Below are 19,774 nucleotides of genomic sequence, written 5' to 3' on the forward strand. Positions count from 1 at the left end.
AGCACTCTGCCACCTGACTTTATCAGTCACCCACAGGCCTGAGATAAGTTCTTCAGAAGGATTCCTCATTGCCCCCATACATGTGTTCAGTAACAAGCTTCCAACATTGTGGGCCCCTGATGTTTTTGTTCCTGTGTTTACTTGATTACTGTTACACGTCAGTAGCCTAGTATCTTTAAGGTTACTGCAGTCATTTAGAAAGCACTCTGACTTTTGGAGAGGATTCAAAGAAAGAATACAATTTCAATTTAAACAATATGTTTATTAGATTTTCCAAGTAAAAGTGTACTGAAACAGTCCGTAACAAGAATTCCCCCCCAAAAACCCACATTTAAAATAACTTTAAAAGAAAAAAGGATGTACAAAACTATGCCTCCTTGTGGAATGACATTTAATTTCTCTCATACTTATTTACAAATCACAAAGTTTAAACAGTTTAATTAAAAGCCTTGGCACCAACAAAATATAATGATTCATGTGCGTATCATTATGGAGGTTAGAACTGGTTTACTGTTGGGTCCTAAAACGAGTTAATTTATGCAATATTAAGCATACTGTTACTGTATATTATAGAATAACATATTTAAATGTATACATTTGTCAATTAATAAGGTAAGGCACTTTAATTTAAGATATTTTCTTAATATAAGAAATTAGTATTTACACTTTATAAATAGATTGTATTATGGCAATAGCGCAGATAATTCTCAACTAGAACAATTCTCAAGTCAAGACACTCCCTACTTTCATTCTGCAAGGATTCAAATGATCTTCCTGAGGAAACCATTTGGAGTGTCCTAGGACAAGAGGATAACTGTCAAGATAATGTTTCATTATATTCCTTGTGTAGATACTAGAGAGCCCTGAAGAACTGCAGAGAGAGTTCGTAGCCCAGAAACATGGTGGCACTCATTGGGAAGCCTCGGATAGCGTTCACGGAGGCTCCGCGGAAAAAGACCTGGAGAGAGATCGAGAAGAATTAATTATATAACGTGTAAAAAAGAAAGAAAAAGGAATTCAATTAAAACTTAATATCCTAATGTTCATAACAGCCAAACAAACAAACATAATCGCTGAAACCACATGGTTAACACCTATTCAAGCTTATTCAGGCCAAGTGCCTTTCTTGTTAAATTATTGTCAGGTATTGATCAAATGTCTATGATCAGTCGCTGTCTGCCAAAACACATTTGAACAAGATCTGTCTGGTCACTTGGGGGGGGTGTGTGACATAATACTATTGGCTATTTTGTTACATCACAAATTGACCAAAACCTGTTTGAACTCCCTCTTAACCTAGGAACGACCTTGGTAGTTAGTTAATAACTTTTCTTTGGAACAGATCTCGTCTCGCCCTTGTGACTTTTACAGGACATGTTGAGTTGGGTTCACCTGAGTATAAACCTTAAAAGCTGATGGGAATAAAACCTGCAGCTACTAGTAGTGTCAGCAATTATCTATGTTGCCACAAAGCTACACCAAAACCAGAGGCTATTGTATTACATTACAAATGAAAATGTAGTGATGAATCGATGTTAAATTACTACACGGTGGGCTGGTTTCCCGTACAAAGATTAGACCTACACATGGACAAAGAAGCATGTTCAATGATCTTCACCTAAAGTGCTGCTTTGTCCAGGTCTACAGACTTAATGGGGGGTCTGGAAAACGGGTCTGGGAAACGGGCCTGGGAAACGGGCCTGGGAAACGGGTTTGGGAAACGGGTCTGGGAAACGGGTCTGGGAAACGGGTTTGGGAAACGGGTCTGGGAAACGGGTTTGGGAAACGGGTCTGGGAAACGGGCCTGGGAAACGGTCCTGGGAAACGGGTCTGGGAAACGGGTCTGGGAAATGGGACTGGGAAACCGGCCTGGGAAACAGGTTTGGGAAACGGGTCTGGGAAACGGGTCTGGGAAACGGGCCCAGTGTGTACTGTGTGTCTGTTCGCTTACATGTATCCCCTCGGTCTGGTAGCTCTGAACGACGCAGTGGACAATCCCTCTATATTTCCTTGCGTGGAGAGCGTCAGCCTGTAGTCTGCTCTTCACCACGTCTGCTGGAGTAGCCGTGACCCACGAGATAGAACCTGTAGACAGAAACATGTCAGAGGTCAGGAGATGTACTTTAGCATGTAGCAACAGAGTTGATCTGTAATGTTTTAGATAGTCTTTGTAACAGGCTTTGGCTACAGTGATGTACTTTAGCATGTAGCAACAGAGTTGATCTATAATGATTTAGATAGTCCTTGTAACAGGCTTTGGCTACAGTGATGTACTTTAGCATGTAGCAACAGAGTTGATCTATAATGATTTAGATAGACCTTGTAACAGGCTTTGGCTACAGTGATGTACTTTAGCATGTAGCAACAGAATTGATCTATAATGATTTAGAAGGTCCTTGTAACAGGCTTTGGCTACAGTGATGTACTTTAGCATGTAGCAACAGAGTTGATCTATAATGATTTAGATAGACCTTGTAACAGGCTTTGGCTACAGTGATGTACTTTAGCATGTAGCAACAGAATTGATCTATAATGATTTAGAAGGTCCTTGTAACAGGCTTTGGCTACAGTGATGTACTTTAGCATGTAGCAACAGAGTTGATCTATAATGATTTAGAAGGTCCTTGTAACAGGCTTTGGCTACAGTGATGTACTTTAGCATGTAGCAACAGAATTGATCTATAATGATTTAGAAGGTCCTTGTAACAGGCTTTGGCTACAGTGATGTACTTTAGCATGTAGCAACAGAGTTGATCTATAATGATTTAGAAGGTCCTTGTAACAGGCTTTGGCTACAGTGATGTACTTTAGCATGTAGCAACAGAGTTGATCTATAATGATTTAGAAGGTCCTTGTAACAGGCTTTGGCTACAGTGATGTACTTTAGCATGTAGCAACAGAGTTGATCTATAATGATTTAGAAGGTCCTTGTAACAGGCTTTGGCTACAATCAGGGCATGTTCCAGTCAGCAAAGCTTTATATGTTATATATATATGTTATATGTTATATGTAATACAAATCATAATAATAAATCATTTGGTGGTAGAGAAGACAATAGCACTCAGTTAAGAGTGTAGCTACCATAGAGGTACAACCAGTTTTGGGTACTGACAGATTCCATGTAACAGGGATTACGTAATCAGATTACATCAACTCAGATGATTTACAGGGTAGCCTAGTGGTTAGAGCGTTGGACTAGTAACCTGGAAGGTTGCAAGTTCAAATCCCTGAGCTGACAAGGTACAAATCTGTTGTTCTGCCCCTGAACATGGCAGTTAACCCACTTAACTAGGCAAGTCAGTTAAGAAGGCCGTCATTGAAAATAAGAATTTGTTCTTAACTGACTTTTTTTTTTTTAAACACACAAAAATAAATGGATTGCAGTTACATTCTTAAAAACAGCCAATTACATTTTATAAAACGTCAAGATGTTTCTTCAAAACACACTGAACTGGCAGGTTTTTGAAATCTGTGCTGAGACACACTGCTAGGAAGTCACCTTTCAGTGGGAATGGAAGCTTGTCCCTTCTGTTCTAATCTATTACAAATCCCATTTGTCTTCTCCTTGTTGCTTTCCACACAAACATTTTGTATTTGACCAAAAACATCAGACCCTCACTTATTGAGAACTACAGTTGTAAAAGGAGGGTAAAACTACCAGAATTATTTTAGAATACATCAAATCCTTGAAATATATCACAAGACATCTAGTGGCCCTTCGAGTACTTATCACAGATGTCTGTAATTATGTCTTGCCCTCTGTGTGTCCGTATCAAAATATAATTAAATAAGATGATTTAAAATAGAAAACAGAATGACGAAGCTGTAAAACGTCTAAATATAAACCATCGACTTAGTGAAAAGCTCCCGAGTGGCGCAGCGATCTAAGGCACTGCATCTCAGTGCTAGAGACGTCACAATAGACACCTTGGTTCAAATCAAGGCAGTATCACAACCGGCCGTGATTGGGATCCCCGTAGGGTGGTGCACAATTGGCCCGGGTTTGGTCGGTGTAGGCCGTCATTGTAAATAAAATATATATTTTTTTAAATACATTTTTTTTGTTTAATATGAGAGTTTCAGCATGAAATATCCTTGACATATTTTTTTCACTCTTGTATTTATTTTACTATGTCACTATGTATATTTTACTATGTCACTATGTATATTTTACTATGTCACTATGTATATTTTACTATGTCACTATGTATATTTTACTATGTCACTATGTATATTTTACTATGTCACTACTGGCTGTACAACCGATTGGCAAACGTACTGCAAATTTAGAAATCATGTGACTAAACGGAATAAAAATAAATAAACTATACTATGAAACAAAGATAACTGACATAAAGAATGATAGTAAAAAGATTTGAAGCACCTTCAATTACAATTTTTTGAGAAAAAGGCACACTCAGCTCCATCATTCATTGAATCAGATGGCTCATTCATCACAAAACCCACTGACAGAGCCAACTACTTTAATGATTTTTTTTTTCATTGGCAAGATTAGAAAACTTAGGCATGACATGCCAGCAACAAAACGCTGACACTACACCTCCCAAGTATATCTGACCCAATTATGAAAGACAAGCATTGTACTTCTGAATTCCGTATTAAAATTCTATCAACACGCAAACAGTTCTTAAAAATGTCCTACATTTTCCTCTCTGTGTGGTTGTTCATCTTATCTCGCTCGATGGAAGTTCATAGTTCACCCATTACCCAACTTAAAAAAAAAAAACACTACACCACTGATAATACAGAGGTCTGTTTGTGCGAAGCTTGATTAGTAATGCCTAGGAATACAAACATGTGAATGCTATGTATTTTGACAAGCAAGAGAACAGTATTGATGTAAAGAGTTGATAATTTTATGCAATTCATCATTTACAACTGACTGAACAGTTGTTGATGCTACGTGAAAGTGTGAATCATTTATCATATTTCAGAGGTATAACATAAATGTATAGCGAATAGGCTAGGTGTTCATCCCGGAAAAACCCTAGACCAGGCTGCCCAACCCTCTTCCTGGAGATCTACCATCTTGTAGGTTTTCAGTCCAACCCTCTTCCTGGAGATCCACCGTCCTGTGGGTTTTCAGTCCAACCCTCTTCCTGGAGATCTAACGTCCTGTGGGTTTTCAGTCCAAATGTAATTTAACACACCTGATTCTACTTATTAGCTGCTCAACAAGACCTTAACTAGCTGAATCAGATTTGCTAAATTAGGGTTGGATTGAAAACCTACAGGACAGTAGATCTCCAGGAAGAGGGTTGGGCACCCCTGCCCTAGACCCACTCCAATTCGCATATCGCCCCAATAGATCCACAGATGACGCAATCTCAAATCACACTCCACACTGCCTTTTCCCACCTGGACAAAAGGAACACCTATGTGAGATTGCTATTCATTGACTACAGCTCAGCGTTCAACACCATAGTGCACTCAAAGCTCATCACTAAGCTAAGGATCCTGGGACTAAACACCTCCCTCTGAAACTGGATCCTGGACTTCTTGACGGGCCGCCTCCAGGTGGTAAGGGTAGGCAACAACACATCTGCCACGTTGATCCTCAACACGGGGGCCCCTCAGGGGTGAGTGCTTAGTACCATCCTGTACTCCCTGTTCACCCATGACTGCATTGCCATGCACGACTCCAACACCATCATTAAGTTTGCTGAAGACAACAGTGGTAGGCCGGATACCCGACAACGATGAGACAGTGAGGTCCGGAAGGCGGTAGACTAAAACTCAAACCTGGTTACAGCCCTGCTAGCAATGTCAGGATTGTGGGTTTGTTTTATTATTGGGCCTAACAACCGTCCACCAGTACATTCTCTGGCCTAGTGGAAACCAAAACGAGGCCACGGTTTCAACAGAATGCTCCTTTATCTGACCTAAAGGCTACTTTCAAATTTGCTTCCACCAATCACAACAGTAACATTATCATCCTTCCCTAAACACATTCCAGTTACCTGCCAGTCCTCCAGACACCCATACAGTACAGGGATGAGGTGATGACCTCCCTTCAGGGGATAGCCAGCGACGGAACAACGCGTAGGGGATGAAGTACAGCGTGTACCCAGGGACGTCTCTCAGGACCATGGCCGCGGCCCCTCTGTAAAGCCCCCGGATCCCCTCAGTCCGCAGTATGGAGCTGATGCAGTGGATGGGCCCTCTGTAGGTCGGCTGGCCCTGGAGAGTCACGGAGCGCACGGCGATGTTACCGTTCACGTTTCCGGTCGTCCCGGCAAGGTTCAGGTTCTCTAAAATACACAAGGAAACAAAACAATGATTAGATTCTACTTCCCTTTATTGATCACTCATGCAGAAAGAAGATAATCCAAACTATGGGTCAAACTTTTCTTCATATTTTATTTGACTAGGCAAGTCAGTTAAGAACAAATTCTTATTTTCAATGACAGCCTAGTGGGCTAACTGCCTTGTTCAGGGGCAGAATGACAGATTTGTACCTTGTCAGCTCAGGGGTTTGAACTTGCAACCTTCCGGTTACTAGTCCAAAGCTCTAACCACTAGGCGACCCTGCCGCCTCTTATATGGAAGGAGGCTTTAACTATATACCAGAACAACAGGTGATGGTCAACATTTAACCCATGTATTATGCCCTATATTGTAGGCACCATAAAGATCCATGGGGCAACACACAAGGACGCGTGGTACATCGCCATATATAAAAAAAGGTGCAGCAGTTTCCGTCTTCAAAACGGTGACTGGTGACTCATCACTGACATGTGTTTATAACGCCTTTCAGTTTTATCAACCTTTTAAGTGAGCTGGTTACAATCCACGGGATTTATCATCTCAAGCTGGCTCGCCCGAGTTGCTTGTTGTGAAATATGAACGGCTTGTTGGAAAACTAAAACTGAATCAGAATAGGCAAAATAATCGTTTTCCCTGGTTCATTGAATTGTCAATTTATTCTGTTAAGGTTCTAATCTAGACCTCTGAGTAAAGTCCCACTAAAATGAGCTGTCTAAACCCATGGGAACTATAGGCACTGTACCTGCTAGAATGGTCTGAAGGGTAGTTGTACTAAAGTAAATACCTTCTAGAATGGTCTGAAGGGTAGTTGTACTAAAGTAAATACCATCTAGAATGGTCTGAAGGGTAGTTGTACTAAAGTAAATACATTCTAGAATGGTCTGAAGGGTAGTTGTACTAAAGTAAATACCTTCTAGAATGGTCTGAAGGGTAGTTGTACTAAAGTAAATACCTTCTAGAATGGTCTGAAGGGTAGTTGTACTAAAGTAAATACCTTCTAGAATGGTCTGAAGGGTAGTTGTACTGAAGGAAATACCTTCTAGAATGGTCTGAAGAGTAGTTGTACTGAAGGAAATACCTTCTAGAATGGTCTGAAGGGTAGTTGTACTAAAGGAAATACCTTCTAGAATGGTCTGAAGGGTAGTTGTACTGAAGGAAATACCTTCTAGAATGGTCTGAAGGGTAGTTGTACTAAAGGAAATACCTGCTAGAATGTTATATAATGTTGTATTGGGCTTTGACTTTACCTGCTAGACAGGGCAGAGTCTGCATCTGCAGTCTGATCTTAACTAAGTCGACCGGCGCTCCGAGTCCCACTGACATCAGCCCTGTCAACATGCTGGCCAGGGTCATGTCCAGCATACCACACGACTGTCTCTCGTCACCATGGCGGTACTTGCTTATAACCCTCTGTGTGTTGTTGAAGAATCCAAACACCACTGAGTTATACACAGTGATGCTGGCCAGCGGGAAGGAGAGACCCTTGAAGAAGCCAGCAATCTAGGTGGAAGAAAAATTTGAGGTTTTATGGAACAATTTGTTTTGCAGAAGGACTGGGTCCCAGTACACCACGTGGCCTTTGGCAGCTTTAAGCATTCTCTTTCTCCCAGAGCGCCCTCTGCTTCTTTCCAGGTTTTTCTCCCCCCCCCCCCCCCCCCCCCAGTACAGAGGGAGTATTCACAGCAAGGCACAATCATTTTTTATAAAACAAAAGCACAGTTGCTTCAAAAGTCACATTTTTTCATTCCAGAACTGTCACAGCTAGGCCTATAGTATAATCTACAGGTGAGAGTGTGAGTTGAATATAGGATATTATTAATGAACTTTTACAGTAGTTGTCGAGGCTGACACTTATGTCCAAGGCCTCTACAGTTCTAAAGGAAACCATACTAATACAACGACGACAAATGGTTTATCATGCCAAATATTATCCCATGGCCTCCCATGGCTTTCTCTGGGTTCCATTCCCTTTGAGACCACACACAAAATGTCCATGTACGCATGACTGTAAATTGCTTTGAATAAAAGTGTCTGCTAAATGGCCTATATTTCATTTAGACTACAAGAAGTAGTGACAAATCAAATAATATTAGTCACATGTGCCTGAATACAACAGGTGTAGGTAGACCTTTACAGGGAAATGCTTACTTACAAGCCCCTAACCAACAATGTAGTAAAAAAAAATCAAAAATACAAATAAGAAATATAAGTAACAAGTCGTTAATCACTAACCGTTTCCTTTCTGTAGATTTGGAGGACACAGTGAAGGGTGTTCTTGTATCCTTTCCCAGCTTGTAAACGAGTCTGTTGGGTAGAATCATAGAATGGGAAACGATAAGAACCTCAACATTCCCACTACATAAAACAATGGCCTACACGATCTACAGCATGTAGGCTAGGTGATGCGTGCTAACGGGTTTTAATGTTACTGCAGGCCTATAGCCCTCTAAATGGTACCTGTGTATGTACAGATACAGTAATATTGCATGTTTGGTTAAAAAACAAACAAGGTTTGACATTAAGGGTTGATCTATTGCCTAGAGCAAGTGAACTGAACAGTTAGGCAAATTGAGCTTGCTCGGAGGTTACCCCAAACTGGGCCTTAAAAAAAAAATATATATATTTTTTTTTACTGGCAGCAACGAAACTGCAGGCATTGATCTGCCTGGTTCCCCTCCATAGTTTAAATGAAAGAGACAATGTAAGGCATTTGTGAGTGCTTTTCAGACCTTAATGTCAATCCCTGATTTAAACCCACGGTAGGTTGGTGGCACCTTAATTGGGAAGATGGGCTGGTGGTAATGGCTGGAGTGGAATGGTATCAAACACATGGTCTCCATGGTTTCCATGGTTTCCAGGTGTTTGATTCCATTCCAATTGTGTCATTCCAGCCATTATTATGGGTCTTCCTCAACTCAGCAGCCTCCACCGTTTAAACCTCATCGGACAGTTTCCTGTACACAGATTAAGCCTAAACCTGAACTTAAACTCAAGATAAACAGAGAATGTCCTTTCAGTTCAAGGCTAGGCTTGATCAGTATCTGAGAAACCAGTCCTTTATGTGTTGAACTGTGTCCTCATTTACCTTGACTGTGTCCAGAGGATGACCCACAATAACACTGGAAGCTCCTATTGGAAAAACAGATGGAAACCACATTTAGAGGAGTGAGAAGGGATAGATAGGGGTGAAAGAGAGAGGGGGGGGGGGAGACAGTGAAAGAAAGAGGGGGGGAGAGAGAGTGAAAGAGAGAGGGGGGACAATGAAAGAAAGAGGGGGGAGAGAGAGTGAAAGAAAGAGGGGGGGAGAGAGTGAGGGTGAAAGAGAGAAACACACACAGAACCGAAGAAAATTAACATTGACAAATGGTTTGATGAAGAACACAAAAACCTAAGAAAGAAATTGAGAAACCTATCCAACCCAGAAAATGCCTTCACTATGGTGAATCACTACAACAATACAACAATATATTAAGGAAAAAGATGGAACAGCACATCAGAAATCAGCTCAATGTAATTGAAGAATCCATAGACTAACCACTTCTGGGAAAATTGGAAAACACTAAACGAACAACAACACAAAGAGTTATCTATCCAAAATGGAGATGTATGGGTAAATCACTTCTCTTCTTTTTTAAAAACTTTTACTATGCAAGTCAGTTAAGAACAAATTGTTATTTTCAATGACGGCCTAGGAACAGTGGGTTAACTGCCTGTTCAAGGGCAGAACGTCAGATTTTGTACCTTGTAAGCTCGGCGATTTGAACTTGCAACCTTTCGGTTACTAGTCCAATGCTCTAACCACTAGGCTACACTGCCGCCCCTTCTTAACAAAGAACAAACAGCAAATACACATCTTAGAATCAACTATTAAAGACGTCCAGAACCCACTGGATTCTCAAATTACATTGAATGAACTACAGGACAAAATACAAACCCTTGAACCCAAAAAAGCCTGTGGTGTTGATGGTATCCTCAATTAAATGATAAAATATACAGACCACAAATTCCAATTGATTATACATAAACTCTTTAGCATCATCCTTAGCTCTGGCATCTTCTCCAATATTTGGAACCAAGGACTGATCACCCAAATCCACAAAGGTGGAGACAAATTTGACCCGAATAACTCATGTGGGATATGCGTCAACAGCAACCTTGGGGAAATCCTCTGCATTATCATTAACAACAGATTTGTACATTTCCTCAGTGAAAACAACGTACTAAGGAAATGTCAATTTGGCTTTTTACCAAATTACCGTATGACAGACCATGTATTCACCCTGCACACCCTAATTAACAAACAAACAAACCAAGACAAAGGCAAAGTCTTGTCATTCTTTGTTGATTTCAAAAAAGCCTTCGACTCAATTTGGCATGAGGGTCTGCTATACAAATTGATGAAAAGTGGTGTTGGGGGGAAAACATAAAACATTATAAAATCCATGTACACAAACAACAAGTGTGTGGTTAAAATGGGCAAAAACACCAAATAATGCATGCAGAGCAGAATTAGGCCGATAATGATCCAAATCCAGAAAAAAGCTGTTAAATTCTACGACCACCTAAAAGGAAGCAATTCCCAAACGTTCCATAACAAAGCCATCACCTACAGAAAGATTAACCTGGAAAAGTCCCCTAAGCAAGCTGGTCCTGGAGCTCTGTTCACAAACACCCAAGGACAGCAACACAATTAGACCCAACTGAATCATGAGAAAACAAAAATATAATTACTTGACACATTTGAAAGAATTAACAAAAAAAACCTGAGCAAATTAGATTGCTGTTTGGCCCAAACAGAGAGTACACAGTGGCAGAATACTTGACCACTGTAACTGACCCAAAATTAAGGAAAGCTTAGACTATGTACAGACACAGTGAGCATAGCCTTGCTATTGAGAAAGGCCACCAAAGGCAGACCTGACTCTCAAGAGAAGACAGGATATGTACACACTGCCCACAAAATGAGGTGGAAACTAAGCTGCACTTCCTAACATCCTGCCAAATGTATGACCATATTAGAGACACATATTTCTCTCAGATTACACAGACTCACAAAGAATTTGGAAACAAACCCAATTTTGATAAACTCCCATTGCTACTGGGGGAAATGCCACAATGTGCCATCACAGCAGCAACGTGTGACCTGTTGCCACAAGAAAAGGGCAACCAGTGAAGAACAAACACCATTGTAAATACAATCCATATTTATGTTTATTTATTTTCCCTTTTTAACTTCAACAATTTCCACATAATATGACATTTGAAATGTCTTTATACTTTTGGAACTTTTGTGAGTGTAATGTTTACTGTTAATTTATATTGTTTATTATCTACCTCACTTGCTTTGGCAATGTTAACACATGTTTCCCATGCCAATAAAGCCCTTAAATTGAAATTGAATTGAAAGAAAGCATGCAGGACATTCTACGCAATTAAAATCTAAATACTTATTAAAATTGCCTAAATCGAATTTAAATGTGTCATTGAACCAATTGCACTTCATGGCAGTGAGGTGTGGGGTCCACTTGCAAAACAAGATTTCACCCAATGGGACAAACACCCGATTGTAACCCTGCATGCAGAGTTCTATAAGAGTCTCCTACGTGTCCAGAGGACAACTACAAACAATACATGCAGGGCAGAATTAGGCCAATATCCACTAATGGTTGTTGCTCATCCATATATTTATTTATTTTATTCCATTCCTTTACTTAGATTTGTGTGTATTAGGTATTTGTTGTGGAATTGTTAGATTACATGTTAGATATTGCTGCACTGTCAGAACTAGAAGCACAAGCATTTCGCTACACTCGCAATAACATCTGCTAAACATGTGTATTTGACCAATAACATCTGCTAAACATGTGTATTTGACCAATAACATCTGCTAAACATGTGTATTTGACCAATAACATCTGCTAAACATGTGTATTTGACCAATAACATCTGCTAAACATGTGTATTTGACCAATAACATCTGCTAAACATGTGTATTTGACCAATAACATCTGCTAAACATGTGTATTTGACCAATAACATCTGCTAAACATGTGTATTTGACCAATAACATCTGCTAAACATGTGTATTTGACCAATAACATCTGCTAAACATGTGTATTTGACCAATAACATCTGCTAAACATGTGTATTTGACCAATAACATCTGCTAAACATGTGTATTTGACCAATAACATCTGCTAAACATGTGTATTTGACCAATAACATCTGCTAAACATGTGTATTTGACCAATAACATCTGCTAAACATGTGTATTTGACCAATAACATCTGCTAAACATGTGTATTTGACCAATAACATCTGCTAAACATGTGTATTTGACCAATACAATTTTATTTGATAATAAGAAAAACTCAAAATAGAGCAATTAAGTTTTGGAAACATCTCAAATACAGTGACACCCTCTCATATCATTACCACGCCCTGCAATGCCAAGAACTGAGCAAAGAGCCCCCTCATCCAGCTGGTCCTGGGGCTGAGTTTACAAATCTGTTCTACTAACACACTGAAGTCTCAGTCCCCTCATCCAGCTGGACCTGGGGCTGAGTTTACAAATCTGTTCTACTAACACACTGAAGTCTCAGTCCCCTCATCCAGCTGGACCTGGGGCTGAGTTTACAAATCTGTTCTACTAACACACTGAAGTCTCAGTCCCCTCATCCAGCTGGACCTGGGGCTGAGTTTACAAATCTGTTCTACTAACACACTGAAGTCTCAGTCCCCTCATCCAGCTGGACCTGGGGCTGAGTTTACAAATCTGTTCTACTAACACACTAAATCGACAGTACACCGTGGCAAACTATTTGACCAAGGTTACTGATCAAAACCTTAGGAAAACCTTGACAAAGTACAGGCTCAGCGAGCAAAGCCATGCACCACAGCTGATCCTGTGACAGAACTGCATATCCTAACAAAATTTCAAAAATATGAAACAATGAGTGTAATTACCCCAAATGTAAAACCCTTATTCAACGTTTCAAAGACCTCTCTGATGACAATAGGCTACCCGTCCTGTTGGGGGAGGACGCAGAGAGCTGTGGGTTGGCAGCGCACTACATTGCTGCCTGCCATAAAACGAGGGACAGTGTCTGACAGACCAACCAACCTGCACATGTCCTTGATACCATTGTTATTGTCCATTGTATGGTTATTTTAACCCTTGAATATTGTTGTTACTGATTGTCCCGTTGACTGTATTGATTATTAATATTATGTTAATATCGCAAATGTATCACTTAATCGCCAAAGTACGCTTTGGCAAGATGTCCATTGTTACGTCATGCCAATAAGGCAAATTGAATTGAAAGCGAGTGAGATAGAGGGAGAGATAATAACAACATAATGTTGTTTCAGTGGTATACTGCCTAGAACATCCAACCCTCCTCAGACAATACAACTATAGTACCACAGATATTCAGCGAAGTACGGAGAGAACTGGGAGAATCATGTCCCGCCAGACAGTCTCAACAGCATTTTAAAACACAACCACCGCTCTACCTCTGTTTCGGGATCATTCTGACTCAACATTTTCAAAAACAAACAAACAAACGTAGGCCGATAATGTTCACAACTACAGTAGTCTGCCTATAGGCGAATAACAGGCGATGAAGAGTGAGAACAAGCTACAGCATTCCACAGATAGCATTATGTAATGTGAAACTACTGTACCCCTTTACTGGTCGTTCAGATAGCGCGCCTTGCAGAAGTAGAATATAGAAAAGGAATACTTTTTCTCAAACTAAATAGTCAAACGTGTTGGAACTGTTTATTTAATTATTAACTCCCGTTAAGTGTTTGATCAAAATGATAACATGTCAAGCACGATGTGGGCAATTAGATTAGGAAACTCTGTGTATGCTTCCCATTGTTTAAACTTAGTTCCAATGATTCATTTTTTTAAATTTATAATAGAACATAGATGAAACATAGGCCTAGGGTTAGGGTTAAACAAACATAGCAAATGTATTAAAATGAAAAACAAACGTTTATTTGTCTAACACACATGATGATAAACAAACCAAATCGACATACAATTGTCCAACACGTGCTCTATCCCAAACTCATCTCTAATTCTACTGCTAATTGACTAGTTAAAAAATAACGGACACTCACCTCCAATCCACCCTGCAAGGAAGTCATCTAAATGAAAACAATTCATTTCTGGATGCTCTTAATATACCTTTTCTTTTGTCACTGTCACCAGTCAGTCACTTGTGAGCAGAAATCTTAATTGTCTGGAATCGAAAGTCGATATAGACACGCGGGGTAGAAACAAAGTAAAACAAATGTACTTTCCAAGCATCTTTGTAAACCTCTAGATAGGTGTAGGAGGGTCAGTAAACAGAAAAAAGTTGAGAGGGATTGGACGTCTCTAAACCAATCAGCATCTAGGATTTCTGTACAGCATTTGCGGTCTCAAAACAATGGGAATGCTCGTTTTGCATGGTCCGGTGCCCCGGTCAGTAGAGTTTTAACGTCAGGAGAAATGGAATCTCCTAAAACGGGACACCGGGCTATGCTAAACAAACTTGCCCTGATGACCTTCAAGCTGTCCAAAATTGTTTGTGCAGTTGGGAATAAAATAACGTCATAAATACTGTAAACCAAGAGGAATGTGGATGTAAACAAAATATAATCTTCATTGGTCACTTACATAATTAGCCACATGGGAGGAGACTGATGCATAAAGACAGCATTTTAGTACAAATGCATAATGGAAATGTGGTCTAGGCTATATCATATCACAAAACATTTATCAACTTATTTGGGCAACACAAATAAACTCCATAAACGTTGTGAAACATAGCTTTTTTTCTTCTTTTTAGTTGTTAATAAGTTATTTTCCTAATTAATAGGCTATATAGCAAACTAACCGTATATATTGTGAAAGAGGAGATAACATAACAGGGTTGAAGACACACCCAGACATATTGCCTAGAAAAACACACATATAGCACTCAAAGATAAGAAACCATTACACTGCAGAATGGAAAATTACAAGTAAAATATGGTGCCAGAAGTGGAACAGAGATACTTTCTGTTTGCTTGCACCTCTGGACCGCAAGACTCATTCAGAAAACCCCAATTACTATTAAGGATCTGCCCCTTTTTTCAATTTTTGTCTAAAATAACATACCCAAATCGAACTGCTTGAAACAAGGATATGCATATTCTTGATACCATTTAAAAGGAAACACTTAGAAGTTTGTGGTAATGTGAAATGAATGTAGGAGAATACAACATAATAGATCTGGTAGAAGATAATACAAAGAAAAAAACGATGCGTTTTTTTTTTTTTTTACCATCATCTTTGAAATGCAAGAAAAAGGCCATAATGTACTATTCCAGCCCAGACACAATTTAGATTTTGGCCACCAGATGACAGCAATGTATGTGCAAAGGTTTAGACTGATCCAATGAACAATTGCATTTCTGTTCAAAATGTTGTATCGAGACTGCCCAAAATGTGCCTAATTGGTTTATTACTAACTTTTCAAGCTCATAACTGTGCACTCTCCTAAAACAATAGCATGGTATTCTTTCACTTTAATAGCTACTGTAAATTGGACAGTGCAGTTATATTATAAAGAATTTAAGCTTTCTGCCAATATCAGATGTGTCTTTGTCCTGGGAAATGTTCATGTTCCTTACAACCTCATGCTAATCACATTAGCCTACGTTAGTTCAACCGTCCCGCGGGGTACCCGCCGATCCTGTAGAGGATAAAAACCGACACTTTTATTAGCATGTGCATTTAGTGAAAGTATTCATACCCCTTGACTTGTTCCCAAAAATGTGTGTTACAACCTGAATTAAACATGTATTAAATCTCTATAATTTTCACCTATCTACACTCAATACCCCATAACGACAAAGTGAAAACATGCTTTAGACATTTTTGCAAATATATTGAAAATAAAATACAAAAATATCAAATTTACATAAATATTAACACCCCTAAATCAAGTCTTTGCACACCTGGGTTGTACAATACCTGCACATTATTCTTTAAAAAAGTCTTTAAAAACGTCTTATGGCTGGGGGGCAGTATTGAGTAGCTTGGAAGAATAAGGTACCCAGAGTAAACTGCCTGCTACTCAGGCCCAGAAGCTAAGATATGCATTATCATTAGTGGGGTTTGATAGATAACACTCTGAAGTTTCTAAAACTGTTTGAATGATGTCTGTGTATTTAACAGAACTCATATGGCAGGCAAAAACCTGAGAAAAAAATCCAACCAGGAAGTTGGAAATCTGAGGTTTGTAGTTTTTCAACTTTTTGCCTATCCAAGATAGTGTACATTTGGTCCGATTGCACTTTCTAAGGCTTCCACTAGATGTCAACAGTCTTTAGAACCTTGTTTCAAGCTTCTACTGTGAAGGGGGAGTGAATGAGAGCTGTTTGAGTCTGGGGTCTGGCAGAAGGCCATGAGCTGGTCACGCACGTGTCCGTGAGAGCGACCTGCGTTCCATTGCATTTCTAAAGACAAAGGGATTGCCCGGTTGGAATATTATTGAAGATTTATGTTAAAAACATCCTAAAGATTGATTCTATACATCGTTTGACATGTTTCTACGAACTGTAACAGAACTTTTTCACTTTTCGTCTGCTGTAAGTGCCTGTGCCTCATGAATTTGGATTTGTGAACTAAATGCGCAAACAAAAAGGAGGTATTTGAACATAAATTATGGACTTTATCGAACAAAACAAACATTTATTGTGGAACTGGGATTCCTGGTAGTGCAAAGGTAAGTGAATATTTATAATGCTATTTCTGACTTCTGTTGACTCCACAACATGGCTGGTATCTGTATGGCTTGTTATGGTGCCTGTGCGCTGTGCTCAGATTATTGCATGGTGTGCTTTTTCCGTAAAGCTTTTTTGAAATCTGACACAGCGGTTGCATTAAGGAGAAGTTTATCTATAATTCCATTCATAACGATGTATCTTTTATCAATGTTTATTATGAGTATTTCTGTAAATTGATGTGGCTCTCTGCAAAATCACCTGATATTTTGCAAGCAAAACATTACTGAACATAACGCGTCAATGTAAACTGAGATTTTTGGTTATAAATATGAACTTTATCGAACAAAACATATATGTATTGTGTAACATGAATACCTATGAGTGTCATCTGATGAAGATCATCAAAGGTTAGTGATTCATTTTATCTCTATTTCTGCCTTTTGTGGCTGTGTTTTTCTGTGACTAGGTGCTGACCTAACATAATCGCATGGTATACTTTCGTCGTAAAGCCTTTTTGAAATCGGACACCGTGGTGGGATTAACAACAAGTGTATCTTTAAAATGGTGTATAATACTTGCATGTTTGAGGAATTTAAATGATGAGATTTCTGTTGTTTGAATTTGGCGCCCTGCACTTTCACTGGCTGTTTTCAAATCGATCCCGTTAACGGGATTTCAGCCCATCTCATCCCTAAGAAGTTTTTAAGCTCTGTCAAGTTGGTTGTTGATCATTGCTAGGCAGCCATTTTCAAGTCTTGCAATAGATTTCTAAGTAGATTTAAGACAGAACTGTAACCTGGCAACTCAGGAACATTCAATGTCATCTTGGTAAGCAACTTCAGTGTATACAGTCACCAGTCAGTTTATTAGTTACACCCATCTAGTACCAGGTCGGACCCCCCTTTGCCTCCAGAACAGCCTAAATTATTTGGGGCATTCGTGTCAGAAACGTTCCACAAGGATGTTGTTCCATGCTGAAGCGATGGCATCGCGTAGCTTCTGCAGATGTCGGTACATTCATGCTGTGAACAGCCTGTTTCATCAAAGATGAGATGATGGGTTGTGGTCTTGGGACTGCACAGGCCGTTAAAGTCAACTGAACTCGCTGTCATGTTCCAGGCAATGTTTTTCCACTCCTCAATTGTCCAGTGATGGTGATCACGTGCCCACTGGAGCTGCTTCTTCTTGGGGCAGCAGGTAACCTAGTGGTTAGATCGTTGGGCCAGTAACCGAAAAGGTGCTGGAGAAAATCCCGAGCTGACAAGGTAAAAATGTGTCATCCTGCCCTGAGCAAGGTAGTTAACCCATTGTTCCCCAGGTGCCGGAGATGTGGATGTCGATTATGGAAGCCCCCCAAACCGCTCAGATTTGAATGCATTCAGTTGTACAACTGACTAGGTGTCCCACCTTTCTTGTTTATAGCTGATAGGCGTGAAATCAGGTTTTGTCGTTTGCTGCAATAGCCCAACCGTGACAAGTATCGACGAGTTGTGCTTTCCGAGATGCCATTCTGCATCCACTATTGTTATTTGTCTGTTTTTGGCCCGCCTTTTAGCTTGCAGGTTTCTTTCCATTATCAATCAAAATCTCTCATCAACAAGCTATTGTTGCCCACAGGACTCCTTCTGACTGAATGTTTTTTGTTTGTCGCACCATTCTCGATAAACCCTAGACACTGTCGTGCTTGAAAAGCCCAGGAGGGACAGGCTTTTCTGGGATACTGGATCTGGCACACCTGGCACCCAGGAGGACAGCCTTTTCTGGGATACTGGATCTGGCACACCTGGCACCCAGGAGGACAGCCTTTTCTGGGATACTGGATCTGGCACACCTGGCACCCAGGGGGACAGGCTTTTCTGGGATGCTGGATCTGGCACACCTGGCACCCAGGAGGACAGCCTTTTCTGGAATACTGGATCTGGCACACCTGGCACCCAGGGGGACAGGCTTTTCTGGGATGCTGGATCTGGCACACCTGGCACCCAGGAGGACAGCCTTTTCTGGGATACTGGATCTGGCACACCTGGCACCCAGGAGTACAGCCTTTTCTGGGATGCTGGATCTGGCACACCTGGCACCCAGGAGGACAGCCTTTTCTGGGATACTGGATCTGGCACCGATGATCATGTCACGTTCTAAGTCGCTTAGGTCACTCGTTTTGCCCCTTCTAACATTCAATTGAACAGTAACTGACTGCCTCGACAAAGCAGCCTTTTCCCCCTGCTTTATATAACAGGCCACTGCCACATGACTCACTGTCTGTAGGAGAGATCATATTTTGGTGAACGGGGTGGTGTACCTAATACACTTGCTGGTGAGTGTATTTGGTCATGTGTTTTAGGCTATTGATCTCCCAGTGTCTGGTGGAAAGCATACCCATAACATGATGCAGCCACCACTATGCTTGAAAATAAGAAGAGTGGTACTCTGTGATGTGTTGTTGGATTTGCCCCAAACATAACATTTTGTATTCAGGACAAAAGTGAATTGCATTTGGCCCATTGTTTTGCCATATTATTTTAGTGCCTTGTTGCAAACAGGAGGCATGTTTTATTTATTTGTGTAATTTTGTACAGGCTTCCTTTTTTCACTCTGTCATTTAGGGTAGTATTGTGGAGTAACTCAAATGTTGTTGACCCATCCTCAAGTCTCTCCTATCACAGCTATTAGACAATGTAACTGTTTTAAAATCACCATTGGCTTCATGGTGAAATTCCT

General features: G+C 40.2%; 1 protein-coding gene across 1 annotated transcript; it reads right to left on the minus strand.

Moving 5' to 3' along the window:
• Positions 1-241: 241 nt before the first annotated feature.
• LOC109878026 (solute carrier family 25 member 48-like) lies at positions 242-14,626 on the minus strand. Its single transcript, XM_031789592.1, has 7 exons — positions 14,420-14,626; positions 9,375-9,418; positions 8,522-8,593; positions 7,537-7,789; positions 5,983-6,273; positions 1,952-2,085; positions 242-958 (listed from the first exon to the last, which is right to left on the minus strand). The coding sequence occupies exons 1-7, from the start codon at positions 14,463-14,465 to the stop codon at positions 854-856; spliced, it is 945 nt and encodes a 314-aa protein (XP_031645452.1). The 5' UTR covers positions 14,466-14,626; the 3' UTR covers positions 242-853.
• Positions 14,627-19,774: the final 5,148 nt, after the last annotated feature.

The sequence above is a fragment of the Oncorhynchus kisutch genome, linkage group LG15, assembly GCF_002021735.2.
Source record: "Oncorhynchus kisutch isolate 150728-3 linkage group LG15, Okis_V2, whole genome shotgun sequence".
Lineage (NCBI taxonomy): Eukaryota > Metazoa > Chordata > Actinopteri > Salmoniformes > Salmonidae > Oncorhynchus > Oncorhynchus kisutch.